This window comes from Chamaea fasciata, unplaced genomic scaffold, assembly GCF_029207755.1.
Source record: "Chamaea fasciata isolate MVZ Bird 193981 ecotype frontalis unplaced genomic scaffold, bChaFas1.0.hap1 SCAF_4, whole genome shotgun sequence".
Taxonomy (NCBI): Eukaryota; Metazoa; Chordata; class Aves; order Passeriformes; family Sylviidae; genus Chamaea; species Chamaea fasciata.
In genome coordinates, this window is record NW_027094089.1 from 682,984 (window position 1) to 699,753 (window position 16,770).

At 58.3% G+C, this 16,770-nt stretch overlaps 1 protein-coding gene across 20 annotated transcripts in view; it reads left to right on the top strand.

The window, feature by feature from the left end:
- The first annotated feature begins 200 nt into the window (after positions 1 to 200).
- The window catches only part of TCF4 (transcription factor 4), a 69,487-nt gene continuing 52,917 nt past the window's right edge, over positions 201 to 16,770 (top strand). For 3 of the 20 annotated variants that reach the window (XM_066180670.1, XM_066180672.1, XM_066180671.1), the window contains exons 1-2: positions 2,266 to 2,466; positions 4,209 to 4,281. In XM_066180670.1, the coding sequence (XP_066036767.1) occupies positions 2,365 to 2,466; positions 4,209 to 4,281 (175 nt within the window). In that variant the 5' untranslated portion in view covers positions 2,266 to 2,364. Of the gene's footprint in view, positions 700 to 1,486; positions 1,560 to 2,263; positions 2,467 to 2,500; positions 3,639 to 3,661; positions 3,932 to 4,208; positions 4,282 to 16,770 lie in introns of those variants that run through there. The other 17 variants (XM_066180663.1, XM_066180665.1, XM_066180664.1 and 14 more) reach the window with 10 other exon arrangements.

The window sequence follows — 16,770 nt, forward strand, 5'->3', positions numbered from 1 at the left end:
GGGAGGCCGCGCTGCTGAGCCGGAGGAGGCGGCGGGCGCTGCTCTAAACTTGGACCAAGTTGGGGAACGGGCGGCCCCGCGCTCCCCCGAGGGGGGGAGTCGCCTGGTTCCTTTTTTTTTTTTTTTTTTTTTTTTTTTTTTTTTTTTTTTTTTCCTCCGGGATTTGGGTTTGGTTTATTTTTTTTTTTTTTTTGGTTTTTGGGTTTTTTTTTTTGGTGAAGGAAGGACAAGGAGGGGGGGGACAAGTCCCCGAGAGCCGCGGCGCTGCGAGCCCGTCACCATGTGTCTGTAAAAACAATAGGGCAAAAGTTGTCGGACCTTCTTTTTCTCCTTTTTTTTTTACCTTGGTTTTTCTAATTTTTTAAAATTTTTTAAAATATCTAATTTATATATATCTATTTTCTTTTTTCTTTTTTTTTTTTTTACGGCCGATGGCCGGGCCCCCCAAATCCCAACAAAGCCCGGTGTAGTGTGCCTGTAAAGCTGTGGAATAACCCGGAGCAGGAGTGACACTTTCCCTACTTTTTGGTGGTTTTGGAGGGTCACACACGTGTGAGACAATAAAGCACTTTGGCAGAAGATTCCTCTCTTCTTTTTTTTTTCAATTTTGATTATTTTTTTATTCTTTTTTTTCCTTTCTTTTTTTTTTTATTTTTTCCCCCCCTTGGAATATTGTGAACATATTTGTGGCCATTTAAGGTAAAGTTCCAATTTGCTGTTAGACTAACTTGTCTGTGTTTTTTTTTTAATTATTATTTTTTTCGCTTTCATTTTTAATTATTTTTGATTGAAATTGTCGATCCCGATGTGTTATTTGGAAAGAAAAAAAAAGAAAAAAAAAAAAAGCAAAAGAAGTGCAAGTTTCCGGGCTGTGTAAAGCGCTACATTGTGTGTACATTGCATAGACACGGTGTAACTACACGTGTGGGGGAGATACACCAAGGTGCAGACGCGGGGACTCGCTGCTTTCATTTCCTACCGGAAAATGAACTCCCACGAGTTCTCCTCAGTTCTGTCCGGCCTTGCCGGAGGGGGGAGAGACGGAATAAAAAGTGGCCGAGGAGATGCGGGATGAAGGGAGGGGGAAAAGCTGGCGGCATCTCCCAAAAACTCGCGCGTGAATCCGAGGGGCAGCTCCGCAAACTTCGCGGCGATGCTCCGGGGAGGAAAAAAACCAACAAAAATAATGGAGGGGGGGGGGAAGGAAAGCTGGGCCTTGGGATGGAGCCCGGGGGGATCGGGGCGGGCAGCGAAGCCACCAAAACAAAGCAGGACGGTTAGATATTATATATGTATCGGAAATAAAAAGGCGAAGGGCACGGGGGTAATCCGAGGCGGGGCGGCGGGGAGGGGTGGTGGTGGTGGTGGGGAGGGGGGGGAGAGAAGGGAAAAAAAGAAAATAAATGCAATCGTTCCTGCGCGGTCACGTGCGTCCGCGGCGCGGTATAAACGCGGCGGGGCCGTGTGTGTGTGTGTGTGCGCGGGGGGCCGGGCGAACACGGGGCGGGATGCTCGGCAAAGTGCGGCGGGCGGTGAGCTCCGAGCTCCGGGAGCCGCGGGTACGGAGCGCTCGGGGCCGGCGCCGAGCTTCCCTTCCCTTCCCTTCCCTGTTTCCCTCCTCCGGGCGCTGCCGCCGCACAGGCCCCAGCCGGCTCCTCGGCGGCCTCGTCCTCCCTCCCCTCACCCTCCACCGAAGCTCTCCGCATATTAGGACTCGGGGCTAATTGTGTCGTGTGTGTGTCCTCCCCCTCTTCCCCTCCCCCGTCCCCGGAACCTGCACTTCGCGTCTCGCCGTGGCTTTTTCTTTTCTTAATTTTTATTTATTTATTTATTTCCCCCCTTTCCTTCCTTCCTTGCTTCCTTCCTTCCTTCCTTCCTTCCTCGGCGCTCTTTGCCGGTTGTGCCTCCGAAGGAACACGCGGAAGGAGGAGGAAGGGAGGGGGGAGGAAGGAAAAAGTTGGGAGCTGGATGGCTCTAGTTGCTTCTCCGGGATCCTCGCTCGTTCCTCGCTGAACCTCCTGTTGCATTAATGATGCTCGAGGAGCGAGGCTCTGCCTGGTTTTTTCTCCTCCGGATTGGGGTTTAAAGAGTGGATGTTCCGGGGTTTGGCTCGCCTCTTTGGAAATGCAACATCGCCTGGTTTTCTTTTTGGGTTTTTTTTTTCCTTCCTTTTTTCTTCTTTTTTTTTTTTTTTTTTGGCTGCCCCTCCATCTTTTTTTTTTTTTTTTTTTCTTTTCCCCTCCCTTCTTCTTCTCAACCACCCACCTCCCCCTCCTCCCCGCCCCGACCCCTTCATGAAAAAAAACCCCAAAATCCGACTGTGTTTTCCTGCAAGGCTCGGGATTTCTGATTGCGGTTATTTCCATGTTTCTAGGTTTGTGTGATTTTGCTAAAATGCATCACCAACAGCGAATGGCTGCCTTAGGGACGGACAAAGAACTGAGTGATTTACTGGATTTCAGTGCGGTAAGAACCAACGGTGGAAATTAGCAACAGCTGTAAAAAAAAAAAAAAAAAAAAAAATCTTCTAGCTGCTCTGTTAACCAAAAAAAAAAAATCCAGCCAAAAAAAAAAAACCCCAAACCCCTAAAGCAACAAAACCAACCCCAAAGTGTGCTTTAAGTACGTTGGGTAATTTTGAAGCAGCAGCTAGAAGCACGGTAAATATTATTTTGGCTTTTTAAAAAAAAAAAAAAAAGAAAAGAAAACCCACCCCGAAAAAAGCCCCCCAAAAATCCAAGCGGAGCATTTTTGGCCTTTCTTGATCGCGTGTGTGCGTGTGTGTGACGGGAGCTGCAGGCGCGTTGGTTTCGTGTCTCTCGGACGGCTCCGCTCGTCCCCGCCAAGAGAAACCGCCCCGAAAATCTGACCATTGCTCAGCCTTCCTTCCACCGGGGGCCCCCGCACTTTTTACTGCGCTGCGGCTTTTTCCGGCTAATTAATTACTAATGAGCCGCCGATATTCTCCTTTCGGGGGGCGGGGGGTCCCGGCACACGCGCGCGCGCGGGGAAGAAGCGGCGGAGAAATCCACGGAAAGTTTTTCCCTGCCAGCTCCTGGCGCTCCTGCGGGCGCTGGAGCTGCTCCAGCCTTCTCGCGCCGGGCCTGGCCGCTCTTTGGGGGCGCCTTGGGAAGGGCACGGCGAGAGAGGGGGAGTGGGTTTTGTGCCCCCCTCCCCTCTCGGGGGCCGAACGTCGCGCCGGACACGCGTGCACTTGTCTAGTTTTGTCAGGCTCGCCCTCCCCCCCCCTCCGGCCCCTTCCTTCCTCCCTCCCTTCCCCCCCGATACGGCAGGAATATCTCTCCATCCACTTAGTTCTTTATTTTAGGGAAGAGCTTTCGCTGGGAGAGGCAGGCCTGCCGCGGAGGCCCCCCCCTTTTTTTTTTCTTTTCTTTTTTCCCTTTTTTTGTTGGGTTTTTTTTTTGTTTTTCCCCCCTCTCCCTCTCTCTCCTTCCCCCCCTCCCTCCCCGCGTGCTCCAAGGCTGGTGGCCTCCGCTCCAGCCTCGGCTTCCGAGGGATGGCTTGGGGAAGTTTGGCCGGGGATCGTAGCCTGCGGCAGCTTCGCGGCCCCCTCTCTGCTTGTCGGTGCACTTTCCCCATTTGTTCCTTGGCTTCTCGCGGGCTCTGACTCAGGGAAGGTGCGTATTATCCACCAGACGCGTCGGAGAAGGGAGAAACCAATTAGGGTCGAAATAAACGCTGGGAAAGAGAGAGAGAGAGAGAGAGAGAGAGAGAGAGAGAGAGAGAGAGGAGTGCGAGAGGGAGGGAGAGGGGGCGAGGAGCGAGCCTGGCTTCCAATTGCTCGGCGGGAGAGACGGAATGAGAATTTAGGGCAGGTGGCACTTTGCGTTGTTGTTATTATTTGGGTTCCCGCGTGCCAGGCGAATCCCGGAGCGGGATGGAAGCGGACGCCGCCACGCTGATGACCAAGGTGGCGACCCCCGTGGCGAGTTTCCCCCGCCTTTGGGCCGGGGCGCGGCGGTTTCGGGGGGCTCGGGAAGGCGGCACGCCCCGTGCCCGGGGCGGCGGCGAAAACGGGGGGGGGATGCTGCCGGGAGCCCCGATTCCCCTCTGGGGGCTCGCGGTTCGGGGGGTACGAACTCCTCGGGAGCGCGCCGGCAACTTTGGACCGCCGCCGGACTCGGGCGCCGCCGGCTTCGCCCTAGTAATGCCTCTTTGTTTTTTTTTTTTGCCTTTTTTTTTTGTAGATGTTTTCACCTCCTGTGAGCAGCGGGAAAAATGGACCAACTTCCTTGGCGAGTGGACATTTTACTGGCTCAAGTATGTACCCGTTGGGTTTGTTTTGGTGGGGTTTTTTTTCGGGGGGGGGGCTGTTGTTGGTTAATTTTTTATATTTTTTTTTCTGTGTGTGTTCCGTCACGTAGCGAAAAACGTCGGGATTTATTTCCTCCACAGGCATTACCTTTGTTGTGGTGCTTTTAATCTCTCGTGGGGAGCAGATTCGCTCGGATTGCGGCGGAATTATTCCTAAGCGCCGGCTCTTCCCGTTCCGGTTTTTATTATTATTATCGTTCTTATTATTAGTATTGTTATTATTGGTATTCCCACCAGCCTGGGGAGGGTTTTAGAGCGTTGCCACGCGTTGCTGATTTGTTTTTTAAAAAAAACCCCTGGACTTCTCCCCTGTTTAATCACTGCTTCAAAATCGTTCCAGTTTTACAGTAGATTTATCTTCTAGTCGTTTGAGCCTCGGAGAATTTATTTTTCTTTTTTTTTTAATTTCCAATTCCAAAGCCTCTCTTTGTCTGTCTGGGGGGGGGGGACGATGGTCAAAAAAAAAAACCCCTCTGGTGTGCAAATGAGTTTTGCGCGTTAGAGTTAAAGCGGAATGGAAGGCTTGTGGCAGGTTAAATAAATCAAACAAGTCCCCGAGAATAAGCAGCAGGAGGAAAGGGAGAAAAAAAAAAAAGTCCTTAGGATTAGAGAGGGCTGTTTGCTGATGGAATATTATTTTGGGGAGGGGGGGAGTTCGAATATTCCGGCGAGTTGCTCCTGCTGTTCGGAGCCGGGCCGTTTGGTTTGCGCACAGGAGAGCGTTTTGGGCAGGTCTGCTGAGGTTGAGGCGGAGGGTTCGTTCCTTCGGCTGCGCCGGGGCCCACGGGCGTCTCCCTCCTTCTCCCTAAAAGCGCCACCGGGGCGACAAAAGCCGCCTCGGAGCCCTCGGCGGCGCCGCACGTGCGGACGGTAATTGCCTGGCAACTCGAGTTGGTGGCGAGGTTTCTCTGTGCCTGACAGACGAGAGCTCCCCGAGCTCCCTGCGGCACGTCGCCCTGCTCCGGGATGCGGCAGCTTCTCCCCGCCCGCTCGTCCAGGTGGGGACTCGCGGCTCCTCGCGCCGGCGCCCGGCTGCCTCTGCGCGCGGGGAGCGTGCCTTCCCTGGGAATCCGCCGAGGATTCCCTCGCTGCCCGGAGTTTGGCGCCGGTGCTCGTGTCTTTCGTCGGGGTTTTATTAAAGGCGCCGGCGACGTCGTTTAGCTGTTGCTCGGTTTGCCGAGAGGGGTTCCTGGGTATAATAACGGCCTGGGTTTTGTCTCGCCGCCGCAAACTTGTCCGTGGTGGGATCCGGCAACTTGGAGAATCGTGCTGTTGGCCTGGGAGGACTTCCCGAACGCGACCCGGCGGTTCGAATCCCGGTTTTTTGTCCCTTTCTCTGCCCTAACTTTGGGAGGTGCTGAGGCCGGCTCTGAGATCTCCACTCCGTTTGTGTTCGCTGGAGCGGCCGTGCCAGACAAATCGATTTGTCACGCTCCGAGCCCGCTCCGAGCGCAGCAGCCACCGCTTGGGCTGACGGCGAACGACTCCGGAGTTAACCTTTCGTGATTCCTCCTAAACCTCGTCCCCGGAGTCGCTTGGATCAGGAGGACGAACGGGAGCGATTAAATCGGGTCTCGTCAGCCGAAAGAATCGGGGTGGGGGGAATCTCGAGGATGATTTAACGAGCTGCAGGAGCAAGGAGATCCAGGCCGCTTAAACCCAACACCTGAACTGTGCCACGGGAAGGGACGATCCGGGGAATTTGCCACTCGCGGCGCCTCCGTCTTGGCTCTCGGGCAGGGGAATTCTGCACTCCCGAGAAGTTGGCCGTGAATTCCACCCCCCACAAAGGGCCCGAGGACGGAGTTGGTGGCTGTTGTTTGGCCGGCCAGGCCGCGGGAGATGTGGGGATTGGATCCGGGGATACCTGCAGCCTGCAGCTGCTCCGAGGGGACGCTGCCTGCGGCGGCTCGGCGGGTGACAGCAGCCGCAGCCTGCTCTCCCAAGGATGCGCGGCGGCGGCGCGGACGGGGGATTTTCAGCCAGCCCGGTCTTCCTCCTGGCACTCCCCCCCCCAGCTTCTCTGGACTTTAAACCGACCTTTCAATATCCCTCGTGAAAAACCGGATTGTTCGGGATTCCTCTGCATTAACCCTCAACTTCTCTTCCAGAGAGGAAAAAAAACCCCGAAAAACCCCCCAGATTTAAAAAAACCCAACAAAACCCACCAAAGTAATCCCAGGCGAGGGGGGGGAAGTGAAACTAAGTGGACTTTAGGAAGCGTGGGGATCATTCCCCGCTTAAAAGTCATCCCCGTGGCTTTTCCCCACGCCGCCGCAGCTAATCCGTGTTGCGATTTGAGCCGCGCATCCCCTTGAATCCCGAATTCCGCAAACATGGCTTCTCCCCGCGTGCCGTGTGCCAAGGCGGGCAGGGAGGAAGGAATGTAACCTGAGCTGCGGGCCCGTGACATTCCCGGGGAGCGGGGTGGGTGGCGAGGGGGGTTGTTATATTTTCCCCCCCCCCCGTTTCCCATGAAAAGCTTTTGTCAGGCCAGGAGAAGGAGCGGGAGTTTGGCCCGTCGTCGGGATGTTCGCAGGTGCGCCGCGGCCTCTGACCCGCGCTGGGAGGACTGGGGGAGCCCGACTCCCCCGGAGCTGCCTCCAGTTTCCATCCCATTTGGGAAGTGATTTAATAGCTGTTGCTTCACGTGAACAGTGCGCCTTGTGGGGGGTGGCTTTTTATTTAAATGATTTTATTTCTTATTTTCTTTCCACACCCCCCCCCCCGGCTTTGTTTGCCTCCCCCCCCCTTTTTTTTTTTTTATTTTTTTATTTTTTTCAGGCCGGTTGCCGAAATGAAATCCCCGAAAATTTGGGGAGGGGTTGTAAATTGCTGGGAAATTTCTCCTCGTCCGGGAGCGTGAGGCTCTATAAAACGAAGCCGCTGGGGATGGGGATTTTTTTTGGAGCAGCGTTTCCCCCCCCAACAAGAATTCCCCGGGTCTGTCGCGTTTGACGTATTCTGGGTTTCTTTTTTTCCCCCCTCCCCTCGTTCATCGAAGCCCACATCTTCCTGATCCCCGTTGAGGTTTTTCTGCTCCTGCTATTTAAAGGCTGGAATTTTACCTCCTGTTTGGGAGCATCATCTGTTCTGGATTGCCCACTCCGCGGCTGCTTGAATGGCGTGTGGGTGGGAGCGGAGTCGGAGGAAAAGCGGAATTTTTGTCATTGCCCAGAAACAACAACAACAAAAAAAATATAAAAAGGGGAGGGGGGGGAGGAAAAAAAAAATTAAAATCTCTCGACCGAATCGAGCCAAGTCCCTTTAAAGGATTTAAATCCTCGCTTTTTCATTTTGCCATTAGTTTGATTAGGGCTTGGCCTGCATTCGGCCAACAAATTCTCTTAACGAGGGGAACCGCAAATCCGGGCGCGGTTTCAATCCCTCGGGCGTTCGTGCTTTCGAATTCGGACGGCGGCGGGAGGAAATCGGAACCAATACCGCGGGCTTTGGGCTTGTTTTTAAAGTCCAGCCCGGCTTCGGAGCGCGGCAAGCTGCGGGGTTTATTGTTGTTGTTGTTGGATCATCGTGGGGGGAAGGAAGACTGGAATTAAATCGAGGTTTTCCTCAGGGAGGTGTGTTAGGAGGGGCTCAGGTGAGGCACACCTGGGATCCCTCGAGGTCCCGTGTGTGCCACGGGAGGATTCGGGGAACGCCTTTGGGGCGTCCTGCCTTTTCCCCTTGCTGAGAACTCCCCCCCCCAATAAAAACCAGCCGCACCTCCTTCCCTGGTTTTTCCAGCGCTGACCGTCCGGCCGGTAATTACGCTGAAGAAGAGGAGGAATGTTGTTACCTCCCGAGCATCCTCCTCCTCCTCTCCCAACCCTCTCCCGGCCCTTTCCGTGTGGGGGGCAGCGAGAAATCCTCTCTGCCGGGGCTTTGCGAATGAACCCACTCGGAGAGGAGAGAGGAGAGGAGAGGAGAGGGATTCCGAGCTCCTGGAGGAGGAATTCTTCCTCTTCCCGAGCGCAGCCGGCCGCCTTCCATCCCCGCCGCTCTTTCCAGCTGGGGCCTGCCTGTGGCGGTGATTAAACGCAGGCACCCAGCTCGGGCCCTTCCCTTCGGAAGGTTCCGAGGAGACGAGTTTGGTTGGGTTTTTTGGGGATTTTTTTTTTTTGGGCGATCCTGGCTCCTCGCTGCCTCGTGAACGCGGTTAATAATTCAGGATTCCCGTTGTCGAGCGCGGCCGAGTCGTGGCGGCGACGAGGGATGATGCTTCGCCGGATTTCCCGGGAACAGAGTGGGTTTGTTAGGAAGTTAGGCCTGGCCCGGAGTTCAGCGGGGAGGAAGAAACCTAAACTCGAGGTAGAATTCGGCTTCTTCCCCTCGGATCCGTGCTGGGGCCACTCCCAAAATCCCACGGGTTTTGTGTCGGGGGCGAACGCGGCTTGCACGGCCTCGATTCCCAAAGAGTAAGAATTGCCACAAATAAACACCAAAATTTTCCGTCTTTTATTTCGCTGCGGCAACGAAACCATTTAATTCTCTTTTATCTTTCCACCCCCTTCGGTTATTAAAGGGGAATTTGGGCGTTTTCCTTGTGTAGGGAGGGAAAGGACTGAAGGGAAAGCCGGCTTTGGGATGCCGGCGACGCTGCCGGCATTTTTTTCTTTTCTTGGGGGGCAGGATGGGCAAATCTCTCGCAGCTTTGGAAAAGGGAAAGAATTCCAAACAGCGCGGGAACACAGAGGATGGAATTCGGCGGCTACGGGGAGTTGACGCTGCTAATCGCCGAAATCTCTCCGGAATCTCGGAGCACTGAAAGCTGGCCTAGAAACAGTTCGGCTTTGAGCTTCGAATGATTCCTTTAGGTTTTGTTGTTTTGGTTTGTTGTTTTGTTTTTTCTTTCCCTCTCTCCCTTCATCGGCTCCGCTAAACAACGTCGTTTGGGGGAAGCTTTACACCTTCAAACCTTTGCTCCTCGCCGTAAACTTCTCCTGGCCGCTGGAAAATCCGGGGCTCTGCGAGCGAGCGGCCGGAAGAAGGGGAGGGGGGGACCCCGGTGACCCGTGGGGATTTCAGTCAGCTCCCGCTGCGCCCGAATTCTCGGTGTTTAAATCCTGCCGTGGACTTTCATTTCCTTCTTTCTCCCTGACCAACTCTCAGGAGAAACCCGGAGAGGGGTCGGCCCGGCCGGGTGCACGGAGAGGTGGCATCGTTTGGCTGCCTTTGGCCTGTCAGAGCTCTGCGCGGCTACTCCTGGTAGTAACGGCAGCGGTGGCCGTGGGCCGCTGCTGTGGGCGCACGCTGGGCTGCGTCCAGCTTGGCTCGTGGAGCGTGCCGGGCTCCTCTCCGTCCCTTACTCGGGGTTTGCTCCCAGGCTGCTCAGCGTGCCGGGCTCCTCTCCGTCCCTTACTCGGGGTTTGCTCACAGGCTGCTCAGCACGGCGGGCTCCTCTCCGTCCCTTACTCGGGGTTTGCTCACAGGCTGCCCGGCACGGCGGGCTCCTCTCCGTCCCTTACTCGGGGTTTGCTCCCAGGCTGCTCAGCACGGCGGGCTCCTCTCCGTCCCTTACTCGGGGTTTGCTCCCAGGCTGCTCGGCACGGCGGGCTCCTCTCCGTCCCTTACTCGGGGTTTGCTCCCAGGCTGCTCGGCACGGCGGGCTCCTCTCCGTCCCTTACTCGGGGTTTGCTCCCAGGCTGCTCAGCGTGCCGGGCTCCTCTCCGTCCCTTACTCGGGATTTGCTCCCAGGCTGCTCGGCACGGCGGGCTCCTCTCCGTCCCTTACTCGGGGTTTGCTCACAGGCTGCTCAGCGTGCCGGGCTCCTCTCCGTCCCTTACTCGGGGTTTGCTCACAGGCTGCTCGGCACGGCGGGCTCCTCTCCGTCCCTTACTCGGGGTTTGCTCCCAGGCTGCTCGGCACGGCGGGCTCCTCTCCGTCCCTTACTCGGGGTTTGCTCACAGGCTGCTCAGCACGGCGGGCTCCTCTCCGTCCCTTACTCGGGGTTTGCTCACAGGCTGCCCGGCACGGCGGGCTCCTCTCCGTCCCTTACTCGGGGTTTGCTCCCAGGCTGCCCGGCACGGCGGGCTCCTCTCCGTCCCTTACTCGGGGTTTGCTCACAGGCTGCTCGGCCGTGCGGCACGGCGGGCTCCTCTCTGGGAAAACCACCGAAAATCTTTTGTGGGAACCACAGAAATCCTCGGCTCCGTCCTTCGGCGAGGCCAGAATCCCGACAAACCAACCGGGATTCGGTTCTCCTCCGTGCGGCGGCGCCCCGGCCTCGGCCTCGCTGCTGCCGGAGATTTGGGGCCGAAGGCCTTGAAATGCGCCCCAGCCTGGGCCGTCTCCGCTCCGGCTCCGTGCGATTCCCGGCGGAATATCCCGGCGCTAATTGAATCTCGGAGCTCCTGGGCTTGTCGGCCAGCAGCCTTCCAGTCGTGGTTTCTGTTCGTGACGTCAAGCGCCGCGGCCTGATCGAATTACCGCCTCGGCCCGCGCGCCGGCACCTGCCCGAGCCCGGCTGCTGCTCCGCGGCCGCCCCGGCCGGGAAGCTGGCGGCTGAAACGTTGGGATGTATCGAAACCGGCAAGGCGGGCCGGTTTCTTCGGGATTTCGGGAACAAAGGCGGGCAGGGAAGAGGCCGAGCCGCCGGAATTCCGGAGGGGGGACTTTGGGAATACCTGTGACATCCACGGGGCATGGCTTGGTTTTCCTGGTTTTTTTATTTTCTTTTCAAGGGAGAAGTGACAGCAGGGATTTTGGGAGAGGAGCAGGGATAAGGCAGACCCAACGTCACGGATGGAAGCGGCCCCAGCCCTTGAGGCTCCCGCTTTTCCCGGCTCCTCCCTTTCCCTTGGATTGCACACGGCAGGGCCCGAGCGAGCGTCGCCTGCCTTGCCTTTTCTACCCCTAAAACCCCTCGGTCGCGTTGACGCTCTTCGGGAAACGAGCCCATCGTTCTCCCGGCGCTGCCGAGCGAGGTTCGGCTTTGTCCGGCGCAGCGTGCCGATTCTTCGGGCGCAGAAGGGAATTTTGGGTTCCGCGGCGCCAGGGCGGCGTCGAAAGCTCCGCCGTTTCTCGGCGCCTCGTGGCCGTCAGACCCCGGCGTCCGGCTAGGGAGGGGAGGGTGAGGTCTGTCGGGTGTTCCGCTGGAACCTTAAACCGGCGTAAAAACCGGTTCCTAACGTCTCCCCGCAGCGTCAGACGGATCCCGGCGGCTCTCGGGCGCAGTCGCCGTGCCCGGCAGCGGGGATGGCGAGCTGTTCCTCCCTCGGTCCCAAAGAGCGGGAGCTTAGGGAGGGCGGGATTAGAAAGGGAGCGGCGTTAAAAACGAAAATAAATAAAAAAGGGGAGGGGGCGGGTGGCCTTTGGAGCTTTAGAGTTTCCTCGGAGGACTTTTCTCGGGGAAAACTTGCGGTTCCGGGGCGGAATCGTCAGGAATTCGGGCGGCTGATCCCGGGTTTGGGAGTTCTGACAAACGGCCTCGTTCTCTTTGTCGTTCGAGGCGGCTAATTAACGGCCACGGGGAGAGATAACGACCGGGGAATGCAATCTGGGCGCCGCAGCTTGGGCGCCTCGAGCTCCTCCTTCCGGCGGAGCGCCTTCCGCCGCCCCCGGGGTTGTTTTCCGGGATCGGGACGCGCTCCAGCTCCACGGGCGCTGCGTGCGGGCGCTTGGCACGAGAGCGCGTCCTTCCCTTTTACCCCTCGACGACAAACTCCGACTCCCTTTTCCCGGTCTCCGCCTTCCCCGCGCCCGTAACTCGCCTCCTTCGGCTCCCGCCCGCGCCGCGCCGGTGGCTCGCGGAAGGGGGGAGAGGGGAAGGATGGGTGTGGATGAACGGACGAGCGCAAGCGCGGGGAGCGAGCTTGGCTCCGGCCGTTCCCCTTGAATCGCCCCGGCGCTCCCGCTGCGCGTGGCCGAACGGGACGAATCGTTCCCAAGGGATGCCTGGACGGATCGCCGGTGTGACTCCGTGATCCCGCGGGGCTTTTCCAGCTCTCGGAGAAGAGGAGCTCTGCTCCTTTCTTTCCTTGGAAGCTGGCCCGAAAGAGCCACTCCTTTCTCCCGTTCCCCTCAGGATTTTGCCGGGCTCCCACGTTTGCGGGCGTCGAAAAGCCGTTTCCTCCCGGCGTTTCCTGGAACCGTTTCAAACTGCGTTTTCCGGGCGTGGAAAAACGTTTCGGGTTTTTTTTTTTTTCTTTCCCCTTCGGGAAAATAAATCTCATCCATCCTTCTCAGCGGCGCACGCGCCGCGTTTCCTCGGCCTGGTGATCAATAAAAACATCTCTTTTTTTTGAAAAGTAACCCAAACCAACCCGGGGATCCGTTCCCACGCACGGCGCTCTCCCGACCCGCGCCTCGTTTCACCCAATCCAGTGATCCGAAGCCGTTCCCTAATTGCCGCCGCGGGTGGGTCGGAACTCCCGGGATTGATAAGGCACAGCCGCGGCGGGTTGAGCTGCGCTCCTGGGTTTGGGCGGAAATCTCGCCGAGGTTTGGCATTATCAAAGCTCCTCTCGATTAACGTTGGGGTCTTTGCTGGGAGGTTGGGGAAACCCCCGGATGAGAAAACTCCTTCCTCGCTCCCCATTTTGAACCCCCCCCTTTGTCTAAATTCGGTTTGAGCCGCGAACGTGAGGAGAGGCTCGCCCGGCTCCCTCGTCACGCTCTCCGAAGGAAAACCAGAGGGCCTGAAGTAGATCTCGTTGGCCTCGTCCGTTCGCCGAAACGAACGGTTATCTTTAAACATCGCCGGGTTAAGCGCCCGCTGATAATGGATTTAGACGGCCATTAAGGCCTAATCGACTCCCTAATGGACTTGGCCCAAGACTTTGATTTGATAGGACTTCTTGGAAAAAAAGAAACAAACCGGCGGCCTAAAAGCACCTGGAGGCTTGGTCGGTTTCTTTTCTTTGGCGTTTTTATCTCCGGGCAGGAGATCAAAGTCCATTTTCCGTTTCGCCCTGTGGGCCCCTGCTCTGGAGCATCCCCGAAAAGCCCTCCGAGGTCGCGGTGTCCCACCTGCGTGCCCGGGAGGAGATTTGGCACCCCACGCCGCTCGAGCCTCCTGCAGGAGTTGGGGGTTTTTTTCTGTCTTTTTTTTTACGGCAGGAAGGAGATAAACTCGTCCCTGTTTTCCTCGCCGTTTCCGAGCCCGGAAGGGGCCCTTTAATCGCGAGGAGATGTTATCCCGCCAAATGGGGACGTTCCCTCTTTCTCCGGCCGCGCTTAATGAGATCCTCTCCAGGAAAAGACTTCCGTAGAAGAAAGGGAGAGCGCTTCTCTTCCCTTGTCGCGCTTTTTCGTCGGCCGTTCGGACCATCCCTGGCTGCTTTCGCCTTTTCCCTGCGATTTCTTCTCACAAATGAGTCAGGCGGAGCCGGCCTTCCTTTTTTTTTCCCCTCCCCTCCTCCTGCTCTCCCGTCTCCCGAGAGAAAAGCAGGGATCGGGGCAATCCGTTTAGGAGATGAGCCTCAAAATTGGGGAGGCTTCCGGAGCCCTCCGCCTGACTGGCAGCGCGCGTTTTTGGAGGATTAATTGCGGCTTGGTGACTCTCCCGCGCCGTTCGGGCCGCGTCCCGTGGCTTCGCCTTCCCCTCCGTAGGAGGCGAGGCAGGGGAAGCAAAACCCAGAGATTTGTGGGTTTATTTCATTTCATTTCATTTCATTTCATTTTTTGGTGTCGCGCCCCTTTGCCCTGGCGATCTGCTTGGCGTTTAGGGAATCGTTCCCGGTTGGGCAGCGGGGAACAGGAAACCTCGGCGAAGCGGCCCAAGGAACCCGCGGGGAAATCCTGGCTTTTCACCGGCCCTGCTTCCTCTCGGTGCCCTTGACTCCCAAAGTTTGGGGCTCCAAACCAAACAAAAAAATGGAGGGCAGGGAGCAAATTTGCCGTCTTCGCCCGAGAACAGAAAAACATCATCCCCTTTGCTTCCCTTCCCTTTCGCCGTTTCCCGGGAATCGGCGATGTTTCTTTCTCACCCTGGCCCGAGGCAAAGATCCCCCCGAAGAGCCGGGTGGATCCCAGCGAGCCCAACCCTTGGACCGATCGATTCCTTTGGGCGATCCGTGCCGGCCTGGGGCCGGCTCCCCGACGCCAGGCTCCTCGCGAGGGGAAACAAAGGAGGAGGATCCTTCCCCCAGGAGCTTCGAACGAACGGGGAGGGGGGGAAAAAAAAAGGAAAAAAAAAAAAGAAATCTCTAAAGCGAGGCGGAACAGATGGATGGACAGATTGGGGAGCCCGGGAAAACAAAGAGCCGGTATTGTTGGGCAGCCATGGGCTGGGCTCGGCTCATCCCGGCGCCTCACCCTGCACACCGGCCTGCGGGGAGGCCTGGGCGAGCCGGGAGAGGATCTGGGCAGAGATCCCGGCCCCGAACGGAGCCGGGAGAGGGTCTGGGCAGAGATCCCGGCCCCGAACGGAGCCGGGAGAGGATCTGGGGAGAGATCCCGGCCCCGAACGGAGCCGGGAGAGGATCTGGGCAGAGATCCCGGCCCCGAACGGAGCCGGGAGAAGGTCTGGGGAGAGATCCCGGCCCCAAACGGAGCCGGGAGAGGATCTGGGCAGAGATCCCGGCCCCGAACGGAGCCGGGAGAGGATCTGGGGAGAGATCCCGGCCCCGAACGGAGCCGGGAGAGGATCTGGGCAGAGATCCCGGCCCCAAACGGAGCCAGGAGAGGATCTGGGGAGAGATCCCGGCCCCAAATGGAGCCGGGAGAGGATCTGGGCAGAGATCCCGGCCCCGAACGGAGCCGGGAGAGGGTCTGGGGAGAGATCCCGGCCCCAAATGGAGCCGGGAGAGGATCTGGGCAGAGATCCCGGCCCCAAATGGAGCCAGGAGAGGATCTGGGGAGAGATCCCGGCCCCGAACGGAGCCGGGAGAGGGTCTGGGGAGAGATCCCGGCCCCGAACGGAGCCGGGAGAGGATCTGGGCAGAGATCCCGGCCCCGAACGGAGCCGGGAGAGGATCTGGGCAGAGATCCCGGCCCCGAACGGAGCCGGGAGAGGGTCTGGGGAGAGATCCCGGCCCCGAACGGAGCCGGGAGAGGATGGAGAGGATCTGGGCAGAGATCCCGGCCCCGAACGGAGCCGGGAGAGGATGGAGAGGATCTGGGCAGAGATCCCGGCCCCAAACGGAGCCGGGAGAGGATCTGGGGAGAGATCCCGGCCCCGAACAGAGCTGGGAGAGGATCTGGGGAGAGATCCCGGCCCCGAACGGAGCCGGGAGAGGATGGAGAGGATCTGGGGAGAGATCCCGGCCCCAAACGGAGCCGGGAGAGGATGGAGAGCATCTGGGCAGAGATCCCGGCCCCGAACGGAGCCGGGAGAGGATGGAGAGCATCTGGGCAGAGATCCCGGCCCCGAACGGAGCCGGGAGAGGATGGAGAGGATCTGGGCAGAGATCCCGGCCCCGAACGGAGCCGGGAGAGGATGGAGAGGATCTGGGCAGAGATCCTTTCGGCATTCGGGCCCTGCAGGGGTTTCGGGGCGGATCAGGGGATGAGGGGAGCGTTCGTGGCACGGCCACGAGGCCAGGGCCGTTCCCGGTGACTCGGGAAGGCCGGGAGGAAGCTCAGGAAGCGCTGCCCCGTGCCGGTTGTCTGCTCGGCCGCTCTCCCAGCAGGTTTTTTTCCGGAGAAAAGGGAGGCCGCCCTCAATCCCGTCCATCGGGAATTTCGGTGTCGCTCCGGATTCTCCCCCGGAGCGGAGCTCGGCCATTGCCTGTCCCCTCCCAATCCCCAATCCCATTGAAACCTCCCGATGGTTCTCATGAGCCTCTTCCCACGGGATGCCGGGACGTTCCCGGGGCTCCTCTGGCCACGGACAACGGACCAAAAGGAGCTGCGGCTTTTTTTGGGGCTGGTTCTGGAGGGTCCGAGCTCCGGCCACACTTCGGGAAGAGCCAGGATGTCCCCGGCTTTTACCCTGGGGTGGGTTGTGTCCTCCTGATCCCTCTGGAATGACCTCCAGGCGGGAGAAACGGGAAAACGGGAGCCAGGATGGGGAGAGCAGAGAGATCCAGGAGATCCGCAGAGGGACGGGGACACGGAGAGCAGGCAGGGAACGGCTCGCGGTGCCGGAGGAGGACAGGGCGGGATGGAGCTCCAGGAGATCCGCAGAGGGACGGGGACACGGAGAGCGCGCAGGGAACGGCTCGCGGTGCCGCAGGGATGGATGGGTGGATGCCGGGCAGGATTTGGTGGCTGGGAGGGAGAAGGCCGGGCAGGCAGAGTGCCGCCGGGGCCACGGGAGGAGGTCGGGCCGGGTGACGCGGGCGAGGTCGCGGCTGTCCCCGGCGGGGGCGCGCCTGCCTTGGAGCCGGCTCCCTTCCCGTTCCGATCCTGCTTTTCCTGCTGCGGGGAAGCGGCAGACTCCTTGGCCGCGCTCCAAGCTCAAACAGATGTGAACAAGAGCCTGCGCTGGGAATGTGCTTTGGCTTTTTTTTTTTTTTTCCCTTTTTTTTTCCCTTTTTTTTTTTTCGTTTGGGA